Source organism: Parus major, chromosome 1A, assembly GCF_001522545.3.
Source record: "Parus major isolate Abel chromosome 1A, Parus_major1.1, whole genome shotgun sequence".
NCBI lineage: Eukaryota > Metazoa > Chordata > Aves > Passeriformes > Paridae > Parus > Parus major.
In genome coordinates this window covers 5,528,538-5,553,976 of record NC_031773.1, presented here as the reverse complement: position 1 = coordinate 5,553,976, position 25,439 = coordinate 5,528,538, and the positions used below count along the sequence as shown (strand labels likewise).

At 39.2% G+C, this 25,439-nt stretch overlaps 1 protein-coding gene across 2 annotated transcripts in view; it reads right to left on the bottom strand.

Annotated features, from left to right (window-relative positions):
• Positions 1–25,439, bottom strand: part of CDC123 (cell division cycle 123) — a 32,675-nt gene that overhangs the window by 6,324 nt on the left and 912 nt on the right. The window contains exons 1-10 of one of the 2 annotated variants that reach the window (XM_015627363.3): positions 25,254–25,408; positions 23,294–23,365; positions 21,373–21,427; positions 20,582–20,614; positions 18,034–18,129; positions 17,190–17,296; positions 11,043–11,091; positions 9,376–9,451; positions 6,262–6,384; positions 2,950–2,978 (exon numbers count right to left, since the gene is read on the bottom strand). In XM_015627363.3, coding sequence (XP_015482849.1) covers positions 2,950–2,978; positions 6,262–6,384; positions 9,376–9,451; positions 11,043–11,091; positions 17,190–17,296; positions 18,034–18,129; positions 20,582–20,614; positions 21,373–21,427; positions 23,294–23,365; positions 25,254–25,327 — 714 coding nt within the window. In that variant the 5' untranslated portion in view covers positions 25,328–25,408. Of the gene's footprint in view, positions 1–2,949; positions 2,979–6,261; positions 6,385–9,375; positions 9,452–11,042; positions 11,092–17,189; positions 17,297–18,033; positions 18,130–20,581; positions 20,615–21,372; positions 21,428–23,293; positions 23,366–25,253; positions 25,409–25,439 lie in introns of those variants that run through there. The other variant, XM_033514345.1, reaches the window with a different exon arrangement.

The following is a 25,439-nucleotide window of genomic DNA, read 5'->3' as shown; positions in this document are numbered from 1 at the left end:
TAAATGTACCCTGGAAAAAACTGAAAATTGATTTTGAGACTACTGAAAGCAACATATTTTTTGTGAGCACCCAGCAGTTTCTCCACCCCTGCAAAAAGCAGTGCACCATCTACAGCAACAGCTGTTTCCTTAAGATGGTCTTAAATCTGCACTGAGCTTTACTAGCTGCAAATTGATGAGAAGTGGAAAAACAAACTAAATATCTTTTTTCAGGGCTTATTAAAAGAAGTATACATAATCCTGGTCAGTAACCAAACTGCCTTTTCTTAAGATTAAATTCTCTCTCAAGTTGTGAGAAAGTTACAAGCAATGTCAACTCTGAAGTGACACGCAATATCATGATTTAAATAGTTTCAGATAACTTGTACTGTGTATCTAAAAAGTAGTAGTTAGGCTATTTATCTGCTATCTTCTGCATGCTATTAGTAATCTTTGTCATACAACAGCACAGAAATGCACAAGCCAGGAAAAAAAAGTTGTGCATAAGTGGAGGGGAAAAAAAATCCCCTACTTGTATTACATGGTATATTTTTCTCATCCTAAAAGAAGGAATCAATAGATTTACCACGCCCTGTCAGCTTCATGCTTTGTTTTACTAAGGCATTAAGCAGCAGAGTGCTGAAAGGAAATACCCATGACAAAAACCTCTTGTTTAGAGGAAGTTAAAGATAGATAAAATGCAAACTGAACTGCTACATCTCCCTAACTCCAGCTGCACTTGCTTGCACAGTGACAACGCTCACAAGGCACAGACACAAGCACTGGTCTGCTCCTTAAAAAGAGCTGAGAGCCAGCAGTGCTCAGGAGCCACCCCTTGCATTGCTCTGTATTACCACAGTGACTTGTCTTGGTTTGTTGCTCACACCTGGGAGACAGCAAAAAGCAACAGCAGAGACGACTTTCAGTCTTTTGTGAACTCCCACCATCAACTCAGCAAGCAGGACCTGTGGCAGCCAACTCCAAACAGTCACTAAAGCAACTGAAGTGAGCAGGGGAAGGGACTGCTGTCATTTACAACCATAACAACAACCTGCTTCTCCAAGCTGAATATTTAAGAGTTGAAAGGACTTAAAACAAGCAGCAAACATTTCTCTCTTTCTGTAGGTGACGTTGCTGTGCAACCAGCCTGATGAGGAGCACGGGCTCTGGAAATTAATCATGCTCACAATATTCTTTTTCTGCCTGTAACTCACACGCCAAGGGAGCGATGAATAACACAGTTGCAAACCACAACAGTACGTGTGAAAGGAGGAGCATCTGACACACAAAGGGATATTAGGCAGTTTACAAGACCTGAGGGTAGAAGGCACCGGAGAGAAATCTACAAACAGATATATTTTATCTTGACAGATGAAGAAACACTGCTCATTTGAGATCCCACAGGCTGAAACCTTTTACTTAAATAATCTGTCTTCATGCTTCAGCTATGAGGCAGAGCACCCAACAGCTGAATCTGGTTCAATGCTTAAGCTGCTCCTCATTTTCCCTGACAGCATCCTCACGTCTGCCGATCTGAGCCTGGGCAGGTAATTTCCACTACAGCTCTAGTCTCATTTTAGGTACCTACGTTAAAAGTTGGGCTGAGAAATGGTGCAGTCATTGTTTTCCACTTGAGACACATTCCTGTTTTGTAAACTATGGGATGATTTACTGTGGCACAATTACAAAATAGTTCAGCAACACTCAAAATGAGAATCAGGACTTACTCCAATACACTCAACTCAACTCTAATAAAGACTTTCTCCAGTCAAGCCTTTCAAGCACAATTCACCTGATCAAATATTTCTCTCCACTCGCACTAGGAGAAATCAAGGTTACTAACTCTGATATTGGCACATTCATAGCATTATTTAGCTTGGAAAAGTCCTTTGAGATCATCAAGTCCAACCCTTAGCCCAGCACCTCTGTGTTCACTACTAAACCACACCCCTAAGCACTACACCTACGTGTCTCAAATAGTTGAGGTGGGATATTTCTCGCCAGCTTCATCACTATCTGGATGTTGAGGGCTCTGATCTGCTCAACTCTTAGAAATACAGCTGGAGCAGCTAGAAAAGAAAAAACTGGCTTCCATCTGTCACAAACCAGGCACACAACATTCATACCCTCTTTTGACAATTATCCCTTCCTATCCTAGACTTCCAGATATGAACAATTTTTCCAATCTCACAAGGATAAACTTAAGAAATACTAAGGATAATTTTGATGAGTTCAAATGCTGTGGAGAAAAAACACACAGGGAAAAAGAAATAAAGCCCAAGGAAATTTATGTCTTAAAAGAAAATGCCCCAAACCTGTTTTATGTGTTTGAAAGCTATTTGGACCTAAAAAGTCACAAGAATATCCTGAGTTGGAAGGGACCCACAAGGCCACTGAGTCCAGCCCCATTAATCCCACCATATGCCTGAGACCACCCATAACCACATACTTTAATTTTCGGTCAGCCTTGAATTGGTCAAGCAGTAGGACTTGATCACCACTGTAGGTCACTCCCAACTGAAACAGACTATTCTACTCTAAATTACTGTAGCAAGGACTCTCATGTCATAACAAAAACTCAGTTGCCTCTTGTAGATTCACACAACTCAGAAAACTGCAGTCAAAGCCTAAGTCTTGTGCTTTAGAACTGAAAGTTTTCTGGAAGATATTAACTAAATAATTACATCACTGGCACAGACATATTTACACCCCTAATCCTACTATTCTCCTACTGTAGACAGCATTTAACAGAAAAAAACACCTGTGGAACAGAATAACATCAAAAACCACCATCATTGGTGGTTTTTTGTTTGGTTGGGTTTTTTTCTTCAGTGGTATTCTTTCGTTTGGTTGGGTTTGTTTTTTTTCCAGGACCACTTCTAGGAAGACAAAGCTATTACTTGCTTCATCTTCGTAGCATTTCAAGTTTTCACAAAAGAAACAATTATATAAAATCTATTGCTGACTTACCCTGCTGTCTCTGTACACATCAAAAACAACTGAAAAGGAGAAAAAAATGTTAATTGTAGAAGACATATAATTTCACAGAACTTTAAATCTGAATAGATACTTGTGTACACAGCACAATCTGCAAAGTCAATATGTCTAAAGAACTGCAAGCCAGAATTGGATATACTTCTAAGAGGGAGCTGAAATGTTTCAAGAACTACTGTTAATGCACTGGGAAACCAGCTGCTAGGTTTTTTCATTTAATGCTGGTTTCTTCTGATGATTTTTCTCCCATGAAGAATATTTGATAAACTCTTAGCCCAGAGAGCTTATCTTTGACATTACTATTGTTTCATTTATAGCAGAATAGACACATTTCAGGGAAGGATCAAGACAATGAAAAAACAGTTAATAGATAAAGTTCCTGCTCCACAGACATTAGGATTTCAGCAGCTAACAAGACAAACAGGTTGTAGGAACAAAGGCGTCGGTGGCAGTGAAATGGCCATGTTTGATGTCACCCAGAGCAGATACAGCACACCTAATTATTATCAACAACTCCTTCAAACAACCCCCTTGCCACTCAGTGACTGACTCAAAGCTGCCTTGCCTGGCTCCACTGTTGTTCCTTCCCTTGGCTTAATTAAACATGACCCTGTATATGCAGCTTTCCATCAGTTTCTGTTCTGTATGGTTAAACAAACCTTTGTGTTGCCTTTCTCTTGAGCTAGGGAAATCAACAGGGAAGCATTTGGGCATGGCTACATGCAAAAACTGTACCAGTTTAGCAGGAAGAAAGGGAAAAGAAAAAAAAAATTAGAAAAGCCTCAGACAAACATTATATTGTTACTTCCTTCACTAATAAGGGAATATTTCAGCTCAGAGATTTCTCAATACATGTGGATAAACTAAACTCAGGATATGACTGCAGAACACTTGAGTCTCAGGAAGCTGCCTGTCAGGAACAGGGATGTTGACTGATCACATCCATGCATGTAAAGCTTAATCTGACATTTCATGTGAAGTTGGCTGGGCTAAGGGCAAACCACAACTCCACAAAGCCAAAGCCAGTCACGTAACTGGTTTTTACCATGCAGCCTAAAAATCCACACAGCTTTTGCACAAGCTGGGTTGCATCAATGTCAAAGTCACTCCAGGATTAAGTGCTCTGTTCTCCCAGGAAGACAAGCCCTCAGTGGATAAGGCAGTCATCAATGCAAAGGGGGGTACAGGAACCCCAGGATTTCTTTTCCAGCTGTTCAACTGAACTTAGTGCCTGCACCACATCCTCTCCTTAGTCATATCCTAAAGGTAATCCCTTGCATCAGAGGGCTTCTATAGTGAGGCCTGTCTGCCTAAAGCAAGCCCATGGCAACCACTGAGGCTAATGGTATTTATTGAGATTCACTGGGATTCACACAGCTGGAATTCAGAGTGATTGCACCCTGATGACTGGTTCAGGACAGTCACAAATACTGAACAAGAAGAAAACCTGAACTGTTCCCTCTCCTTAGGGATCACCTCAGAGCAGGAGTGTCCTGTGCCAGTGAGACTAGTGAAACTTCACCAGAAACTGCTCTAAACAGAGGGAAAGCCAAAGCCCAGCTCTGCACTGTTGACACCTCCAGAGCACTGCTCTTACTGGGCTTTTACCAAAGGTATTTAGAAGGTTCTAACATAATTTAGAAGTATTTATAAAGCATTCACCCATCTGTTATCCTACTGCTCTGACTCTGCAATGCTTCAGCTGCTCTGACTCAACTCTTCCATCTGGAGATGCTACCAGACCAACTGGAAAAAGCAGAGCAAACAGCATCAAAACCCCCAATGAAACAAGAAGTCAGGAAAAAAGCTGTAATACCTTTCCTTTTAAAAGCAAACAAACAACCAAACCCAGATTTTTATTGTTAACAACACATATGCTACCAGGCAGTGGATCAAGGGAGAGGACAGGGGATAAATGCAATGTGGTAAAAAAAAAAACCACCCACAAAAACACAGAAAACATTTTCTGCATGGCATTTCTCTGCAGATGGACCAGCATCTAGCGTCTAAGAATAAAAAGGTTAACAAACCTTCATCCCAGAAGGTTTCCCTGAAACCTCCTTTTCCTTCAAGGCAATTCAGATGGCATCCTTTACATAAGATGACATTTCAGACCTTTAAGTTCACCAGGCAGCCATTTCAGAGCCTAAATCTAGGCATCAATTTCCAAAAATAGTGCCCTGAATTCTTATCTATCAGTTGATTACATACCAGCTAAAATTGCATTGGAACACAGAGGAAAATTAAAAGGCAGTAATCAGAATGCCAGATCTATATGACTGATTTTACTTCAAAATGTAATGGAACAGCTAATTTACTGATCTATTGGTCTTCTCCAAGCAGCAGTCCATGAGAACGTCTCTGGACTGAAACAGAGCAGCTTTGCAGAGTCTAATTATTAAGAACTTCAATATAAAAGAGACTGGCACTTGAAGGTACCATTTTCAGACAGTTAGAGACAACAGATCTATTTGACTGCTCTGGTGTGTCAGTAAAACAATAATGTTAAAAACTCACCTAGAGGTTGAATTTCCAAAGCTTTAGAGATGACAATAAAACTGCCATAAAATTCTTATGTTTATGGGTTTTACTAAGCTGAGGTTTGGTCCACACCTGACCAAATTTAAATCTCTTCATCACGTTTTTCACCATTATTGATCACCCATCATAATGCAACACCATTCAATTCTCACTAAACCATGTTTGAAAACTATTTCAAATCAAATTTGCAGAGGACTTTACATTTAAAGAACAAGACAATTTACTTGGACCGATTAGGTGTACCAAATACTGTGGCCTTTATTCAAAGGTTTTGGCCCCTAACCTGGTGTGCATTGACATTCTAGGAGAAATAATTAAATCTTCATGAAAAGAAACTTAAAAATCCTTTATTCAAGGAATCCATCAATAATTTAGCAGCAAACATCTGACAACATCTTTATAAACAAGTATTCTTCTCACTACTGAATGCCTTTTGCCAAGAATCTCCTACCCCGCTTTTCTGGTATAAAAATTATTTTCAAGTAAAACAGGGAAAAGCCTCAAAAAAAAAAAAAAAGTTATTATGCCTGCTGAAAGGACCTTTCACTCATTTCTTGTGTTTTCTTGAAGAGCTCCAGCCCATTCCTTCGGGGTTTCTTTGTTGCCAATGTAATTTCAAACCCTTTGTTGCTCAATGTGCTGTAGCCATTAGAGTTCTCAGACTCCCCCAAGCTCAAGTGAACCAAGCCCTGTGAAAGCAAGAGCAATAGAGAGATGCATACTCACAGATACCCTCAAGCTACTTACAGTCTTCATCCAAGAATTTATACTGTATGTGTTTCTTGAAAAACTCATATATGGATCTACAGATCTCCTCGTGTTGTTTAGAGATATGATCGTAGTACTGGGTGTAGTCCCTCTGTGATACACCTGTCAGAAATTTCAGGTAATTATAATTATAAAGAGCTCTAGGCATGCAAAAAACCCAACCAGAAAAAAAGCAGTTATCAGACACAGAAGATGGGGTTTTCCCAAGTTTCTACCGTTATTAGTTACTTACTGCTTGGCTTTATTCTGCTATAGTTAAAAGTACTTCCATTAGGAATCTCTTCCTTGAACAGCTCTGTCCTAAATTTTGTGAACTTCATTTTATAGATACACACTTTGACTATTTTAAAGTGCATTTCAGGAGGAAACTTTGCCTGTGTTTAAGTTTGCAACACCCATCTCTTCCTTTCAGTTTCATTCTCCTTTATTACTCTGGTCAAAAATCTTGTTCTGCACATCACATGCAGAGACTACAATTTGGAATCATGAAATACCAGGGGTGGAGGCTAAGCTTGTACATTAGAAAAGATGATCCATGGATACCACAGTTTCTCATTTAACTGATTTTTTTACATGTGGAAAACCATGTGCCTGTTTGATAAGGTACTACAGGTGAAATCCTAAACCCCCAAATCAGTGGCATGGCATGCAGGCCAGTACCTTAGTGCTCCCATTTTTTCCCTCAAGGGCTTTCTTAGCTATGTAGACAAACCATCCCTCCTACACGTTCTTAATTTCATGCATTTGTCTACAAGACACTGGTTTAAAATGACATCAACAGGATTATACACTTGCATGCATCTTGAGCGACAAGAATTCTCATACAGGATGTGTCAACATAAAACACTGCAATACCCTGCTTGACAAATGTCAAATCCAAGACCTGCCCCACCACTGCAGAATGAGTAATTCAAGCTATTTACATACAAAAAGAGAGAATTCCCCAAGGAAGATGCATCATCACTTTGCTGTTTTAACCATATACAAAACATAGAGTTTTGCCGTAAGGCAATGCTGACTACCGCCAAGGATGTGCTCTTTCTAAAGAAGTGCAGAGAAAAAGTTTATGATGTCAGTGGAGCTTTGAATTTTTAATACCACTGCAAAGCTTAAGTCTAAAAAACAAAAACCAAAAGATGATGGAATCTAAGGGGATGCAGATGTGTAACTGGAAAATCATTCACTATACTGCAAGTATCATTCCAGTTTGACTGACAGGCTTATTAATTTTAAGAGTATGGGAACATATTGTGAAAAATCTTGGAACTATCTTCAGAAATGCAGCTGGAGTGCTAGCTAAAAAAAATCCCATACTGCCAGATCTAGTAGGTTTCAAAACCTGGTTGTGAAATGTACAGAGTGCTTAATTAGCCAGTGTACAAATGCTTTGAGGTACTTGAAAGTAAATATTACTATACATACATACATACATACATATATATATATATTTTCTATAATAAATCTACATTCAAATGTTTTAGAGGTTATTACAGCAGTGTGTATCTCTGGCAGTTGTGGTGTTCCAGCACCACAAAGCAGGACAGGATTGAGGTCTCCTCCCTTCAAAAGGCTCTGTCAGGAGCCATTAAGCAATACAGACTTAATGGGAAATCTGTGCTATTAGGAAGATAAACTCTGTTACAGAGAGCTATAATACACTTGCAACTGGCATAAATTGAGAGAAAATGGGAAGATGAGCATAGGAACACCAGAAGGAACAGCCAAACCAAAGGGCTTAGGAGAATGGTGTGTGTTGACAGCACCTGGATTAGCACAGCTCAAATATCTGTGTGCAGCTCCATGGGAAACCCAAATCAGGAAATGAAGAACAGGGAGTGTGCTCCTAAAGGTTCACAGAGGTGGGAGTGGATGGAGCAACAAATTGCCGACAGCTCCCAACAGGTACAAAAAGGCACAGCCAACACAAGCCCACACTCACCATGCTAAAACAGGAGAAACAGTGAGAGCTACATAGCTAATGGTCTTGTATATCATCACAAGGAACCCTGGACAGACCACCTGTGGATATGGAGCTTGGTGCTTGTGAATATGTAGACATGAAAGAGGCAAAGTGAGCAAACCTAGTTTTATCTCAACGCAAAAAAAAATCACGTTCCTTCCTGTAGAGTCTGGATTTGCTCCATCACTGCTATAACACTTCCTTGTTAGAAGAGTTCAGGCAGAATGATTCAACCTTGTTCAGAACAAATGTGCACTAATCCTGTGCTATTTGAGTTTCTGTTCATCTCTAAAGATTTCATGGCAGACCACACCAAAATCAAACTTCAGAGTAGTAATTAGCCTGAAATTAAACCTCTCAATTCAAGCACCTGTGTATGTGCACTGGGTATCTCATTTCCTGCTATAGTCAGCAGAGAATAGTCAACACAACCAGAGGAGTAAAACTGAGCTAAATTTACCCTAAATTACGCTAAATTTACCCTACTCAGCTGCCTACAACACATGCTCTAGCACAATCTGCCTGTTCTCCAGCTGCCAGAGGTCTCCTAATGTACCCACCAGCATCTATGCACGCTGTGGACAGATACCCTGGCTCTTCAGTGCCACTTGAAATGTTTTACATTTAGGATTCTGCACCTGAGTAACAGAACAACAGGTTCTAACTAAAATACACTGAATTTAATATGAAGTGTGGACACTTCCTACACCTGTGGAAATGTTCTGACCTCCCTAACTTTCTGTATATAACATCCACATGGGGTCATGTGGATATGGGGGCAGCACAACATACAACTGCCTCTGTATTCATTCTGCAAGTTGAAGATGATGCAATTTGCTCCCGAATACAAAAGACTCACTCATAAAACTGCCTTTGGATGAAGTTCCTGAATTAACAATTAAATTAAGAATACTCCCACTGTAATGGCAAGCATGCTGTGCTGTCAGGCTTTCAAATACAGTAGAAAGTGAGATGTGGTAAACCACATTTTAAATTCCAGAAAGAATAAAGCATTAATTTCAGAAATGAGGTGTGAAAATAGAGAACCCTCTTCAGACTTAGCTCTCATTCAAGGAATCAGAAAAACTCCTCAAAACTTCATCCAATAATTTCATTTTTAAGAAATTCTTTACCTAAAAGCTTGTTTTCCTTGACAAAGCATCTGAATTCTGCACCAGGGATTAGTTCACACCATTTACGAAGAACAAGCTGTGGAGGAAAAACAAATGACAAAGCATTGTTTCAGAAAAGTAACAGCATCCTTTTGTCAACAGGTCTGCCTTTTAGAGCTATAGTTTTGCTGCAATGATGGCCACTGCTACAAGAAAACAAAACAATCTTAAATCTGCAGTTAACAAAATCATCTTTACAAATATTTCAAAACAATTAGATTTAGTATTCATTTCAGAGAATCACAGAATACTTTCAGTTGGATGGCATCTCTAAAGACCATCTAGTCTAAACTAGCTTAAAGCAGAAAGATTCAGATTGGACATAAGAAACTGTGAGGACCATCAAGCATTGGAAGAGCTCCCTCACAGAGGTTGTGCAGCCACCATCCACTGAGGTTTTCAGACCAGATTTTATATAAAATGCCAAGCAAGACAATATGATCTCATTCCTTACCCAGCTTTGAGCTATGAAGATGGACTAGACACCTCCTGAGGTCCCTTCCCACCTTAATTATCTTATGCTCTTCCACTTTCTACAGTATTTATTACTGTGAAATAATTTATGAAACAACTCCCAAGTTACATTAATGATAAAGCATGGAAAATAAAAACCCTGCTGTACAGCACAACAAATCTGTCATGGAATTGGCAGAAAGTTGCTCCCTAGTCAAAGGAGCTGATGAGCAGAATTAAATTTATCCAAATCAACCTCTATTCTGGTACACACCCAAGCAGAATTCTGTGACGCCTTTGAAGGCGCAAACCAGTTAAAATAAGGACACAGGACAGAAATAGAAACCAAACTATTATAGTCAATAGGACAGACTGCCTGGGAATTAAAGCATCTCTCTAGCACTTTCTCAAGTTTCTGTATTTCCTAAGCTGAAACAGTCAGAAGGGTTTATGTTTTTGAAGGCCCCAGTTACTGCTACTGGATGCTAGAAACTCCCAAACCCTTTAAACTGCAGCAGTAAGTGCCACTAACCAGAGATGGCATTCCTAACTACAATGCTAACATTAAACTGTTTGTTCCAACTTTTAGATGTCCTGTATCTTTAAAGCACACTTGATAGTGCTTTAAAATAAAACAAAGTTCATTCACTTTCAAAACGCCCTTTAAGCCCACAGCATGATGACAAATGTTGTATTTACATAAAAACTATTATTAGAGAGATGACAAGATGTTACCATAAGAGCAGTAGCTCCATATTAACAGTTAAAACATCTCTAGCTGAACATTTTGATCTGGTAACAAACATAGGAAACAAGATGTGACAGACCAGTTCAGGATGTCCCCAGCCACTGTAGCAAGGCTCACCCTGGTAACCTCAGTGTGATGTTCACAAGCAGCTCACCATCAAGAATTTATGACTTCGAGCTACAGAACTTGTCCTTCCTGTCCCAACGTGACAGACATGAGAGGACATTGCCAGGAAGCTTCTCAAGTCTGCACTTCAGCCCACCTGATCTTCAATTAAATGAACTTATGACCTGCAGTGCTGAACCAGACTTCCCTTCAAAGCAACACGAACAAAACAACACATTCAATGGACAGAAACCCAACCACAAATGTCACCTGGCCTGTGAGTGTTCTTTAAATTACTTAGAAATCATGCAAAAAGTCCTACCTCATAGTTCAAGGAAGGATCAGGGGAATCATCAGTACAGTGAATAAATCTGCAAAATTAAGGCACAGGCTTCAAAATCTGCTTTACATGTAACATTTTAGCTGTAGTGAGAAAAATAACCCCAAACTGTGAAACGTAAGAACTACTGTTAAATTATTTCCAATATATACAAAGAAAGTAAATGCAATACATAAGAACAACTCTCCTTCTGACAATTATCATGGGGAAAAAAAGCCAGAATCATCACCTCTTTTATTCTAGTGCAATTTGGAAGCACTTAAATCTGGACAGGGATGTGTCCAAAACATGTTTATTCACTGTTGATTTATTTCTGTTTGAATTAACAGTGCTGCTCCTTTCCCTTTGTATTGTTATGTTGGCATAACTGAATTCTCAAAAAACCCAATAAACTTGAGCAATCTAATCCAGTTTCACTGCAGCATGTTTTCCCAAGTACTTTTAATGTTTAACTTCCCAAACCACACAACAGAGACACATCATCGTGCCTTACAGCAGTTCATTTCCATGAATAAAGGATGCAAAATAACGCTGCTGCTCGGCACTCCTGATTCCATAGAATGGTATCTTTCTAAATTAAGAGCCTTAAGAAATACTCTTACAAATCTCTTGAGAGTGGGAATAAACAAAACTATTTCCACAACTGTAAGCAGATGTCAAGGTTTTATCCCTTGAGAGGAGCAGACTCTGTCGGTCTCCTTTCAGGAGCTAGCAAGAATGGAGGCAGTTATAAGCCAAGTCAACTTCCTTGTACCTTTTTGTGATTTTACAGTAAACCTCGCAATAGATTCCGTAACTTTCAAAAGGTATTCACAGAAGAACATGTATTTTTCTTCCAATTCTACTCCCTGACCTTATTGGCAACAAACTACTTGGAAACACAGAACTGTGTTAAGGGTCACTGCTGAGCAATAGTCCTAAATGCAATATTTATAGGATCTCCTTTTGGCAGTGAACTTCATTCAGCAACCCAAAAGTCTCACATAAACATTGCATTTGTAAGACATGGCTGCCCAGCCTTTGGTTTGAAGAGCTATTGTAAGAGTTCATTCTGTATGCTGCCAGCAGAAATAAATTTCACACATTTTAGCTTAGACTTTAATATCCACAACACACATAAAAGTAGGGCAATACAGGCAGGCTTTCCAAAAGCACAGTGATCAAACACATCATATATATATCTGTAAGCCTGTGTAAATAGATAACATCCTTCAACTACAGTTTAGATTCCCCGCAATTTAAGATCTGTCAAGGCAACAGAAACAAACCCATGAGAGCTCACAGTTTTGCTAGACTCAGAATTCCTCCCTTAGTAGAGTATATGCCTATCATGTTGAAGAAAATATCCCCCACACACACAAAGCCAATAATAAACTCTACAAAGGCAGCTGAAGTCCAGCACATGGAGTTTTACAGTGTCTGCACACGAGGACCTGTACTACCTCTCACAGACTCCACATCTGAGAGTGGGGTACCGGCAAGCTGCTTCATTCCAGTAACAGTCTTTTCCAGCAGTCAAAAAACACCCAGCCTTACAGTCAAATTATTCCTTAACTCAACCCTCAAATATTTTGAGCAAGAGCTACGTGGGGAAAGATCCTCTTTCCTTGTAGGTCAGAAAATTAAATTCTTGGGTGCCATCCCAAGCCCCACAGACTGTGTAGGTATCACTGCTGAATCAAGCAAACAGGCAAAAATACTGCAAGACACAGTAAAGGTATTTTTAGAGCCTTAATGACACAGGACTAAGTACAAATGAGGAAAAAATGGGTGAACACAGTACAAGACAAAATAAACTCATATTTTTGTAATCTAATTTTCCTTCTTCATATTTTCATGAGCTTTCATTGATGAAAGGCCACTTCTGTTCAGGGAGTAAATTTTGGGTGACTTGAGGTGAAAATTTAATATTTCTCACCAGCTCATTGTAGCATTTGCTGCCGAGACCCATCTGAATTCCTGTATTACAGATGAGCTTTTGATCTCTAGAGGCACAATGCTAAGTGGAGTGTTTTCAACCCACATCCTATTCAGGTTTGGACGTACTTGAAAGAACAGTCAGAAAGATGTCAGGAACCCCAAACTGAGACATGCTTGGGCTGTATTTTCTGAAGCCTCTGAAAACTGTAATTTTGAATACTGTGGGTGACGGGATCAAACTCTTCTGTGCTGTGGTCAACAGTTTTTTTAGAGTTATACTTTTAGAGTCAAGACCAGAAGGATCAAGATCTCTTTGTATGTGGCAGTTCAATGGCAAACTCCAAATGCTAATACTGGACCACAGGACATGCTACACAAAACCATTATGCAGGTCAGTTTTCAACACTGAGAAAAGCAATTTAAAAATGTTGGCAAGTTTCTCCAGCATCTACCCTGCTAAGAAAGCCATGAACTCATCTCCAAATCACTGAGATAATTAGGACCAATTATGAATACTATGAGAATTGTAAAATTTATTCTGTACCTGATACTTCTCTGCTATTATTTCATAGTTTCTTTTAAAATCTTATTAAAAAAAATAAGGAGAAACTTTTAAAAGCCTTTGAACTGTATTTTTATTCCTCAAATATTAAACCTTGCCAGAACTTTGAGGGCTAAAAGAAATCGGACCTCTCAAAAGAGAATCTTGTACTACACTGTAAATTGCTAGGGAAAATGGGCAAGAGTAAAACCTCAAGGGAAAAAAAGTCATCATCAAAGGCCTCATTTTCCACATCCTCTTGTGTGGAACTGTCTATTTTGAAACAGTTTATATTATTAAAGCCTACACTAACATCTCCTGCAAAAAGATACTGAAGTGGTAAGGCATACTCTTCATGATCCAACACTGCCTCCTATGTTCTGTAAGAAGAACACAGGAAGATCCCTCCACATCTCAAAAAACTTTGAAATTTCCCTACAATTTGGAATTCAAGATTAAAAGTATTAAATCTGGCCTCAGAAACGTTGCCAGAATGCAGGGGCATTAACACATCATTAGAAGCAGTGCTAATATATCTACCAGTGAGCAATAAATCATGTTTTAATAAAACATAAACACGGTCCACCCAGTCTAACAATAAAGAAAAAAACTGTATTTTATACCAATATATCTAACAGGGCTATGCGGAGCTTCTGATTCAGAAAAGGAGTTTTAATCACTTAAGAGAAATCCTAGTTAGAAAGGGATATTTTTTTGTCATATATACTCAACACTAAATTTCTGAAAACCTACATTAATGCCTGAAAAATCACACCACCCACAAGATTTTTTGTGAACTCAGCTAAGTATAATACAATGCTGACTTTGAAGAAGAAATATCAACTGCATTAATGAGTACATTTCTCTAAAGTCTTTGTTAATTTACTTAAAATTAACATGCTGGAAAGATAATTCATTAGTCTGAATTTTTCAACCAAGGTGTCAGCATCATGAGAGAATCCAAACTTTTAAAACAGTCAAAGCAATTTAATCATGCTCAGTATATTTGCATTGAGTTCATATTTTTTTAATAGTTTGTATTGAAGCATTACATGGTTCCATTACAAGGAATTTGAGACAGTTGAGAATTACAACAAGGGCATTCCCTGACCTGAACAATGTTTAGAGGCATACAGGAAATGGAAGAGGAAAAGAAAGGCAAAGAAAGTGGTTTGCCTTAAGTTCCACATCACTGGCTTAAATTTCTAGGTTAAAACCCAGATCTACAAATTGCCATTGCAGCATGTTTATGATATTATGGCCCATGAAGTGGATATTGAAGCTTACACAACTGAACAGGAAACAAAACAAGAACAACAAAAAGACAGTATTCAGCATTTTGGCTGTTACTTATGCAGGGCAAGAAACCTTTAGACCATACTGAGTATTATTGACCAAGTAGAAATAGAGTGCATTTCTCCTCCCTCCAAGTAGTCCTTCCAAGGGATTTGGATGCATTATGTATGTAATTTTCATTTGTTCAGCACTTCAGGTTCTTATGCCAGCTACATATTTAATTTCTGCTTGCTAAGGACTAGTGAACTGGCAGCTAATCAATAGTATAATTAAGGACGACCACTGTTCTGATTTAGCAATAATCATTGCACTGTTTGGGGACATTCTGTACAAATAACTTTGTAATTTAGAAATACCAAGCACAGACTGGACAATAATATATGCTTTAATCAAGTATGACATATTCATAAATTACAAAATATATACAGAGACCAAGGTGATTTCCTACAATCATGTCATAAGCTTTACTTATTTACCTGGTCATCTTACCATAATGGAAAGAGCCTAAATGGACTGAAGCAGTGGAGTTTGAGGTGTTGCCTTTCTACAAGAGATTATTCTCCCACAGCAGGATCAGGAGAAGAGAATGTGCCTGCTATGAGATGCTGAGCCACTACTGTACTTGTGTGAACTTAAGGTGAAATCACTGCTGGCTCAAGTCAACAGCCCTGCTGTGAAACCTCACACCACAAATGCTTTCACTGCCTGTCCCACCAAGCCTGTGCTGACTGCAGGAGGTGAAGAGCTGGAACTGATACAAGATTAAACCAGACAGAAAATGCACTGATTTCAGTATCAGTGAAGGTGGTTGAACCAATTCATTCTACCATACACAGTTGCCACATCTAAATCAAGTGGCATTTGCTGAACACTTGCTTGTCTCCGAGACTCACTAGAAAACAATTAACCAAACAGGAATTCTGCAAGGAGCTCTGGGTACTTTTTGCTCTTTATACATGAGAACAGTAAATACAAACTCCATATTATTTTACATTCACAAAGGGATGATGCAAAGTGTGTAGTTTTTTTCAGACCCACAAGAATCAGTCCCGAAAGCAATTGTGACAAAAATTTTACTGCTCAACAGTGTGAGCAAGTCATCCAGAGATGGCTCCAGACATCCCAGCTCTCATTAGGGGAAACCATGAAAAGCAGCTCTTTGGTTAGGCACCAAAGGCTTCTGAGAATTCACTCACCACAGACATGTGAACTATAGATTTCTCATCTCCCCCATTCCTTTCATTCTCTGTGACTCCAGAATCATGAATTCTCATTCCTCACAACTGTTTCCCAAGCCCAACATACTTTTCAAACTATATTATCACTCCAATATCTTCTCCCTTCCTCCTCAGCAGTCTCTTCCCCAGCACCTCCTGCAGGTTAGGCATGATGTAAAACCCAACATCAGAATTGGACTCCCAGCCTTGCTGTCAACAGCCCCTTTTTTTGTCATGTACCAAAAACCGGGGGAAGAGAATCTCATTAGAGTTGCAGGAGTAAAAAAGGCAGTTGCACAGCATTACTGTAAGTGGTTTCACACTTTAAAAAGAAAATTTTCATCAAGACATAAGCCACTTGGCATGAAGTTCATACCTTCTAACCCCCTATAATGCATCTAGAACAATGGCTCTGCATTTGACTGAGTTTTCCAAAAAATCCTGTAATATAAATATAAATAAGCAGTGAATAATTACTGGAAAATAATCTCTCAGATAGCAAGCCGTGGATTGCCCCTTTTCTTTGAAATTCTGCTTGTCTGGGGGAAAAAAAAGTAACCATAGTAACAGAAATATCAACTCCAGTAATCTCATTTTCTTTCAGAAAAATGCTGTATTTTAGAAATGAGTGACATAAATCAATGAGATGCAGGTACTACAGGAGGAAACTGTTCCTATACAATTAAGTACTCCCTTCATGTAAGCAGATAAAAGTCAACCCCAAGCACATCATTTTAATTTTACCTATAATTGCTATCCTTAGTCACCTGGAATGTATTTGTTCCAAGAGCTACAAGAACCTGGGATCAGAACAAGCTCTAGAAATATGTGAAATATGTTAGCAGAAGTCTCAAGAAACTCCCAGGCAGCCACACAAACCTCAACAGCTTTAAAATATGAAAAGGACATGGTCAAGTCACACTGTATTACCATAAGAAGTGGCACCAAAAAGGAGGGTAGCAACACCAAGAGCGGTGGGAAAGCAAAAAATCTCAAGAATACAACATGACTTGCCCTGGAAAGGTAGTCAAAAAAATATGGTCTTAGTCCATAGTGTCTGGTTACAAGCACACTGGTTACATGTGCTACTTAAATGTCTTTCTGGTTTGTTTTTGTTTTTTTCTGGCTGTGTATAACTGCTGGAAATCGACTTACGGCTGAGTGAGGTCACGAGTTATGAAGTCTGAACTCTTGAAGAGGAGGAAGATGTCACTGAGAGCTTTACATTTCAGAGAGCTGTTCATTGCTATCCAGTAGGCATCCTAAAGAAACAGAGATTACCAGAAATACACCTTTACTAGCAGGAGGGACTGAAAACTTCAAGTTTATCTAAATAATATGCAATGTTTGAAATACATGCAGAAAAGTATTTTTTGTTATTTTGAGGAAAACTTCATTAGTGTTTAAAAGAGGAAAAATAGTTATTGTTTTTCTTATGAATACTCTGATGAAAGCAGTGCAAATTCATTTGCAAAATTAACTTTTTGCCTTACTGCTTCCAGGAATTTTCTTGGAATGCTTGATTGAACACAGTGTCACTTGAGAATACAAAACAACAATATTTGTGTGCACTCATCCTTACAGTATAGTTAAAAGCACCTAAAATTAAGTAGAAGAAGGTTTATTGCCTTTTTTTTAAACTCCAGCACTTATCTTTATACCAGGTAAAGTTTTCAGCTCGTATCCTGAACACGAAGAGCCTGCCCATCACACAACCATGTGTGACCAGGATATAGGTTTTAGATAGGAAAGTCAGTGCTGCCATGCCTCAGCCTCCCTAAAGGTGCACCATCACCATCTAGTGACAGACAAGATATCAGTGAAGTGGTGGATCCCACTTAGATTAAAAAATCCATCACTTCACTGATAACTTGTGTATCACTTCTTCCTTCATCAGAACCACTAATCTCTTCTACTTTCCAAAGCATTGAGAGAAAACAAACACAAAACATTCTGTATGACAACATCTGTTACAAGTTTTGGAAGTCAGCATTCTTACCCTTGGAGCACTCCAGTTCAGTTTAGGAAAAACACTTCCACCCAAGGAACTTATTGCTTCCTGAACTTTAGCTGTGAACTCTGGAAATTCTGGTGCCTGTAGGAGGAACAACAAAAACACAAATTTCCATACATATAATAGTGAAGTGTAGACCTCTTCTAAATACTATTAGAAGTAAGTCCAAAATCAGTATGAACCCGAGAAACATAGCATGCAAGAAAATCCCTTAAATAAATCACTTTATCAAATCTGTCAGTCGTTCTATCACAGAAAACTGAAAATGCTCCCAGTTCTAACTCTCATTACTGCCAAGTATCATGAACTTCTGGAGAAAATCCAAATCATGGTAACAGTCACCATGTAATCTGCAACAGCTGGCAAAAAAACAAGTCAAATAACCAAACCTTAAATGCTTAAATCTAATAAATGTGTTGGTTTACATCCTATGGTCGATTATTATAAACAAGCAAGATCCAGTAATATTTAAACTTCTAAAGAGTGATTTTAGAATTAAACATATCTTTATCAATTCATAGGCAATTTGAGTGACATCTACTCATTTAAGCTCTAGTTTTATAAAATGTTAGTAATACTTTAACTAATCACCTTTTAAATTAGGTCTTAAAGTAGCTGCTTAAAAATATATTGCCTCAAAATAGAGGACAAACTGCAAAGGTTGGACTAGAAAACCTTGCCTTGTAAAGAACACTGAAAATGTAAGATCGAGGTAAAAAAAAAACCCAACTCTTCAAGTTGCTCCAAACTTTACCCTGAATGTGGTGCTACAGAAAAAAAAAAACAAAAAACAGGTTGCTGACCTTTAAAACATTATAAAGGGTTTGAAGCATATGTCAAAGATTTTTCATATAACAGGATTTATATCAAGAAGTATATAGGAACACTATTTCTGCCTATTTTTAAACTCAATTCAAAAGTAACTTCTAGGCTAAAGCTAACTGATGCCTCTTAAACAACAAAATCCTCAGAGCCATACAAGTGAATAAAAAAATTCATACATTCTGGCATCTTCTCACTGCAGCTTCCCCAAATGCAAACACTTAAAAAAACCTTCTCACATTTTAGTGCAGTCACCTAGACTGAACTTCAAGCATTCTGAACCTTTCCTTCATACATTACCTAGTCTCCATGGGAAACTACACTTGGAAAACTGAAAAAAACCCCACTTCTCTAATTTTATTTTTAGACTTTCAGTTGATTCTAGAAACTGTTCCTGCAAGAAGTAAAACTCTTCATCCACTGCATTCTGATCCAAACTTCTCTTGTTTTGACAGGAATCAGGAGTCCTACTATATATGTAATACCAGCACATACTAAGCCTCCTTGGGAAAATGTTACCTACATGCCATTTGATTAACACAAGGGAATAAATATACACACAAGAGGAAAGTTCTACAACTGCACAAACAAGCTGGATTCCATCATTTCCTAAATTTTGAATGCCCGGCTTTGTAACCATTAATGCAAGTTATTCTAAAAGCAGAATTTTCTGCCCCTCCACTTCCCTCATGAGGAAGCTGTACACTTACCTAGATACACCAGAGTCATTTGCCCTGTGCTCTTCTGACAGGTAAATATTTCTTAATTATGTATTTCCTTATTGTGTCCTACATTATAACAGAACCTAATTCAAAATTCTGGTATTACTTATTTAGCATCATTACAATGAGCTTTGCAAACCATATGATGGATCCTAAAATCCTTGTTTTAAATAATTTACAATTTAAAGAATCTAGGTTTGCAAAGGTTAAATATTTGAACATAATAAATTGAATGTTTGAAGATTAATCAGTGTGCACAAATTTGAAATGTATTAGCTTTAAACTCTGGGCTATAAATTCAGTGCTAGCAGAAGCACCACTCAAAACAGGGTTGTGATTATATGGCACCTAATCCAACATGAGCAATTCCACACCCTGATGAACATTAGGGAGCTAAAGGACTGAAGTCACAGCATTGATGGCAGACAAGAGCCTTAAGGATTTTAACTCTGACAGTGACAGGGCAACAGCAAATTTAAAAAAAAAGATATAAGAAAAAGATCAAGAAAGCCTGGTTTACATCCACTATGATCTTGATTCCATGTGCAAGGAGACCATAAAGACAGGAAAAGAAAAAAGAAATGACAGAGAGAGATGTACTTAGAAGAAATAATGGCACACCAAGAGAAGAGCTGTGAAGATTGAGCTGCAGGGGCTTTCTTCTGCATCCAGTCTGATTAAATAGTTTGGAGATACTCAAAGTGGTGAAAATTAAAGACAGCTATATTTAGAGCTGTACTGCAGTTCATTTCCTAGAGTCTGACAAGTGTATGATTGTTGGGGCTGAAGAAAAGCGTTTTACTTTATTAAATAAAATAAAGCCAGCAAAACTTTTTTGAAGTTACAGACACCTACACTGCCATCCATCTAAAATGGTCTGAAAAACATTAAATACAGCAAGAGATTTCTAACCAGCAACAAGTTTGTATCACAAGGCTGCAGAAAGGAGACTGCTGACAAACCCACATTGGGCTTTTACTGGACCTTACCTTAAGTGTTGTAGTGTTCTCATCATCCGACCACTGTTCAAAATAAGAACAAACCAAAGGTTACCACTTTCCTGAGCCATCCTTTATAATCTGTGAGAACTTCAGAATTCATGCAGCCTCTTACAACATGTAGATCAAATCATTGCCCTAGATAGCATAACACCACCATCCTGCAATTATTTTGGCTGTAAAGTAAGACAGGAAAAACACTGTATATTCAGCAGAAGTATTGCTCTAAAGTATTGATAAAAAGATACCTGTATATATTTCAAATGTGATTTATATCAGAAAGATGGACATTACAGAACTCAGTCTTCCCTATTGACAGCTTGTCTCCAACTCTAGCACTTCCATCCTTAGACCCATGATCCATTGGTTTCACTTTTATTTCTTTTCCATCTCCTTGTCTTCCATCTTCTGTCACCTAGTACTTTCAACATTTTTCAGTGTTTCCCTTCTAGAATGACCTTCTGAGTTATTACAGCCTCAGAAACTTTTATTGCTTCTTGAAGTAACCATTCCAAATGTACTCCTAATTTTTCAGGGCATGAAACAGCATTAAGTTCAATTGCAACATTCGTTATTACAAATGCAGTTATCAAGAAATTAAAATAAAAAAAGTCTTCTGTGAGAGAGCATAGATATATTTTAAACTTTCCCTGACTTCATGACAACTACCTCATGATAATTATTTCTGTGAAGGACTCTCTGCACCTATAAATCATGCAGGAAAAGTTCTACATTAATGTTTTTCTCAAGAGACTTGACATTAATTTGTATTTTACACTGACCTGTATCTCCTCTGCATCATCACTCCCCTCCTGAGCATGACTTGGCGGATCTTCCCTGAAACAAAAAATTAACAGGAAAAAAAATTAAGCACTGGAGTTTGACTTGAGCATGGCCATTACATCTACACAGCATTTTCAGCTCTTGATGTCAACATGTTTTCATAAGAAGATTAAACCTTAAAACCCTAACAGAGAAAAATCAGAGAAGCCAGTGCTGAAAATTGAAGACTAGATAGCTGGCATTAGGCCTAGGTCCTACCCTGAACACTTTACTTCTTTCAAATTAGCAGATCAGTTCTTGCTCTAAAACACCATAACTGAAGCTTTTCAATACCCTGTTAATGTTTCTTTTCCAACTTACTGTACTCTGATGCAAACACAAATTGAACTTTCTTTTTTTTTTTTTTAAAGTAAGTTAAATTTAAATTATGGTTTGCCTCCATACTCCCTTTCCAAGCAAAAATTCATAAGCCTTGAGTTTCAAATGCTGATCTGTGAATTTCTGGCTCTGAAAAGAAAATGTCCTCGCACTCAGCGTACAGACAAAAGAAGATTCCATTGAGAGTGCAGAGTGTAGTAAACAGGGCAAGGTCAAATGTACATCCCTGCCAAAAGTAAATTCTTAGACAACCTGAGACTCTGCAGTCCCTCAATGCACTTTCATAGGGATTAAATCATCAATCCAGTTTTTGAGATCTACAGGCCAGGTAGGGGTTCACTGAAGGTTAGAAGTAATCTTGGCCTTGCCTGCAAGACAGCATTCACTTATAGCTAAGAAAATTCAACTCAGAGAAAATATAGTTTCTAAAAGGAATTTTAACTGCAAACATCTTAAAAATGTAATTTAAGTCAATCATACAGCTGTCCATTACACCATTGAATACCGTAAAATTGTAGAACACAGGTGTTAAGGCAAACCCTCAATCTCAGCTTTTCTGAAGGCTTATTAAAATAAACAGCTGCTGCTCAATAAATTGCACAATTCTGCAGAAGGAGGTGACAATACTACTTCTGATCCAAAATTATTTAATAAACAATTTTAATTTTCTGGATACCCTTTAATAAGAAAAATAATTTAGAAACTAAAAATTAAACCATTTTATCTTTACAAGGCATTTAAAGATCTTCAATTTTTATATAAATTGATACCTGATAAATCAGACCAAACTCCCTTTCACTCACAGCCTCACTGGTTGCTCTGCAAGGGGCAAACTACCAGTTAAAGAATCATGGAGTGAGGACTGATTTCTGAGTTTGATCATTAACAAGATGCATGCAGCAACCATTCCACAAGGAAACCACACAGTGAGATCCTATGCAGAAACAAAGAGCAAGGCCTTTGTTCTTACCAGCTGTTCCTGCTATCTATCCACTTCATTCTTCTCCATCCAAAATCCTGGCATGGGTGTATATACAGGACATTGAGCTTTGTCACACGTATGGATTATCCATATGCAAATGATTATATAAAATGTTACCGCTTATTTGGTTTGTATATAGCTTATTTTATTGAGAATTAAGCTCAAGTAATGTCACTTCATCCTTGGATTGGCATGGGACAGGTCAAGCCTGTGAAATGGAGCCAGACTGATCCAAAGAACCAACTGCAAATCAGCAGCTGAGCATCCCAGATTGGTGCACTCCCCAAAGAAAGGTGGAAAAAAAAGTGAAAGGATTGTGTCCACTTTGTCTAGAATGAATTGTAGCTCATGGATTTTAGGATCTGTTTCAGGCACCAGCAAATCCAGCTGTATTAACAGCAGTCAGCCCATTCACATGCTCACACAGTGTGAGGTTTACTGCAGTCACACTAGTCAAATTTAAAAACTTACGATGCTCAATACAATATGTATATATAAAATGGTGCTGTGAATATGAAATGGCATTAATACTTGGAAGCTGGGGAGAAAACACACTTTACCTTCCAGAAACCACCAGTGTTCCATCATCCAGCAAATATTCTTTCACATTCTCTGGCAGGGGAAGTATAACACTGGAAGAAATGTGAAAATCCCTTTAATACCTTATTATTATTTGTTATAATAAAATCCTAGTGGAATAAAAGAATTTGTTTTTTTCATAGCACATACCTCAACAATACTGTTTTATCCTCTAACATTATGGAATAAAATTCTCTTTCGCCCACCTTATCCCTCACCCACAAAAGCAATGACCGTTTTCCCTCCAAGGAAGCATAGGACAAAATTTTAGATTAAATACACAAAAATGCCCCACTCCTTCAAAGCTCTAAGAAATTCCAAGTAAAATTGTGTGCAGCTTGTGAGGAGACATGTTGCTCAGACTAAAGATTTGCCTTATGAAATCCAAATCAAAATTTGCCTATGCCATCCTCATGTTCCAAAAATGCAGGGCAATCACTAAACTTACCAAAAATAAGCCTGTGTTAAACACTAAGAAAGATAAATGATCAAATGCTTTGATTACTAAAAGCATGATGTCAGCATTTTTTGATCCAGCAGGGCAGCTATCTCAACTTTCCTGAACTACTGGTAGTTCTTGTAACTACATCATGACCTGCAGCAGCTCGTTACAAACTGCAGAATTTCATACAACTTCCAGAAATACAAAGAAACACCAAGTTGGCCACTCAGGTTGGATCTATTCAGCCACAGTTAAAGCAGGCAAGTAGGAACAGCAGTATGGATAGCAGGATGTGGATAATAGGAACAGCATAGTTATCTTCTGATGCTCAGCATGAAGTCCCACCAGGAGAGCAGGGAACACAGAGGTACTTGGCCTGTCCCAGGGCTTCCCAAAACACTCCCCTGGCATGTAGTCCCAGCTCCTGGGACTGCAGCTAATGGCCCAATCAATCCTCCACCACCTCCACCCCAGTTTTGTCCCACAAAGGTCCCCTCTATCTTACCCAACCCTGCCCAAACATAAGTTCATTTTCACCCCAGCCCCACAGAATCCCAGCACTGGTCTGGTTGGAAGGGTCCACAGTGGCTCATCTGCTCCGACCTCCCTGCTCAAGCAGGGCCATCCCACAGCACATGGCACAGGGCTGTGTCCAGACAGTTCTGGAATATCTCCAGTGAGGGAGACTCCACAGCCTCCCTGGACAATCTGTTCCAGTACTCAGTCACTGCACAGGACTGAAGATCTTCCTCATGTTCAGGTGGAAGATCTTGGGCATCAGTTTCTGCCCGCTGCCTTCTATAGCTGGGCACCACCAAGCAGAGCCTGGCCCATCCTTTGGCACCTCCTCTTAGGTATTTTCATGCATTAATGAAGTCCCTTCTCAGTCATCTTTTTTTCCTTCCAGTACCTGAAGGGAACTTGCAGGAAAATGGAGCAAGACTATTTACAAGAGCTTGTAGTGACAGCACATGGGGTAATGAGTTCAAACTGAGAAAGTCTGCTTAGATAGATATTAGGAAGAAATTCTTTCTTGTGAAGATGGTGAGGCCCTAACACAGGTTGCCCAGAGAAGCTGTGGCTGCCCCATCCTTGGAGGCCCCCAAGGCCGTTTGGAAGGATCTTGGAGCAACCTGGTCTAGAGGAAGGTGTGTGTTACCCGTGGCAAGGGATTGGAACCAGATGATCTTTAAGGTAGCTCCTAACCCAAACCATTCTGTAATTCTCGAGGCTGGACAGGCCCAGCTCCCTCAGCTTTTCCAGTCCCTTAATCATGCTCATAGCCCTGCACTAGATCCGTTTCAGGAGCTCCATGTCCCTCCTGCTCTGAGGAGTCCACAACCGGACACAGCACTCCAGGTGAGCCTGACCAGGGCTGAGGGGAGCGGCAGGATACTCTCTCTCTCCCCACACTCCTCCCGCCCGCTCCCAGCCGACCGCACATTCCTCCTCACCCCGCACCGCCTCTCCCAGCCCCTGCCGCCCCTCACCGCCCACACCTGCGGATAGTGACGGCCTTGAAGAGCGGGTACCACACGGAGAACTGGCAGTGCGCCACCTGCTCCTTCTTCATCCTCCTCTTCCTCCTCCTCAGCCCGGCCGCTCCCGGAAGCTCCCGCTCCGCCCGGAACCTCCCGCGCAGCTCCGGGCGCCGCCCGGCGCCATCGCCGGCGCACAGGGCCCGG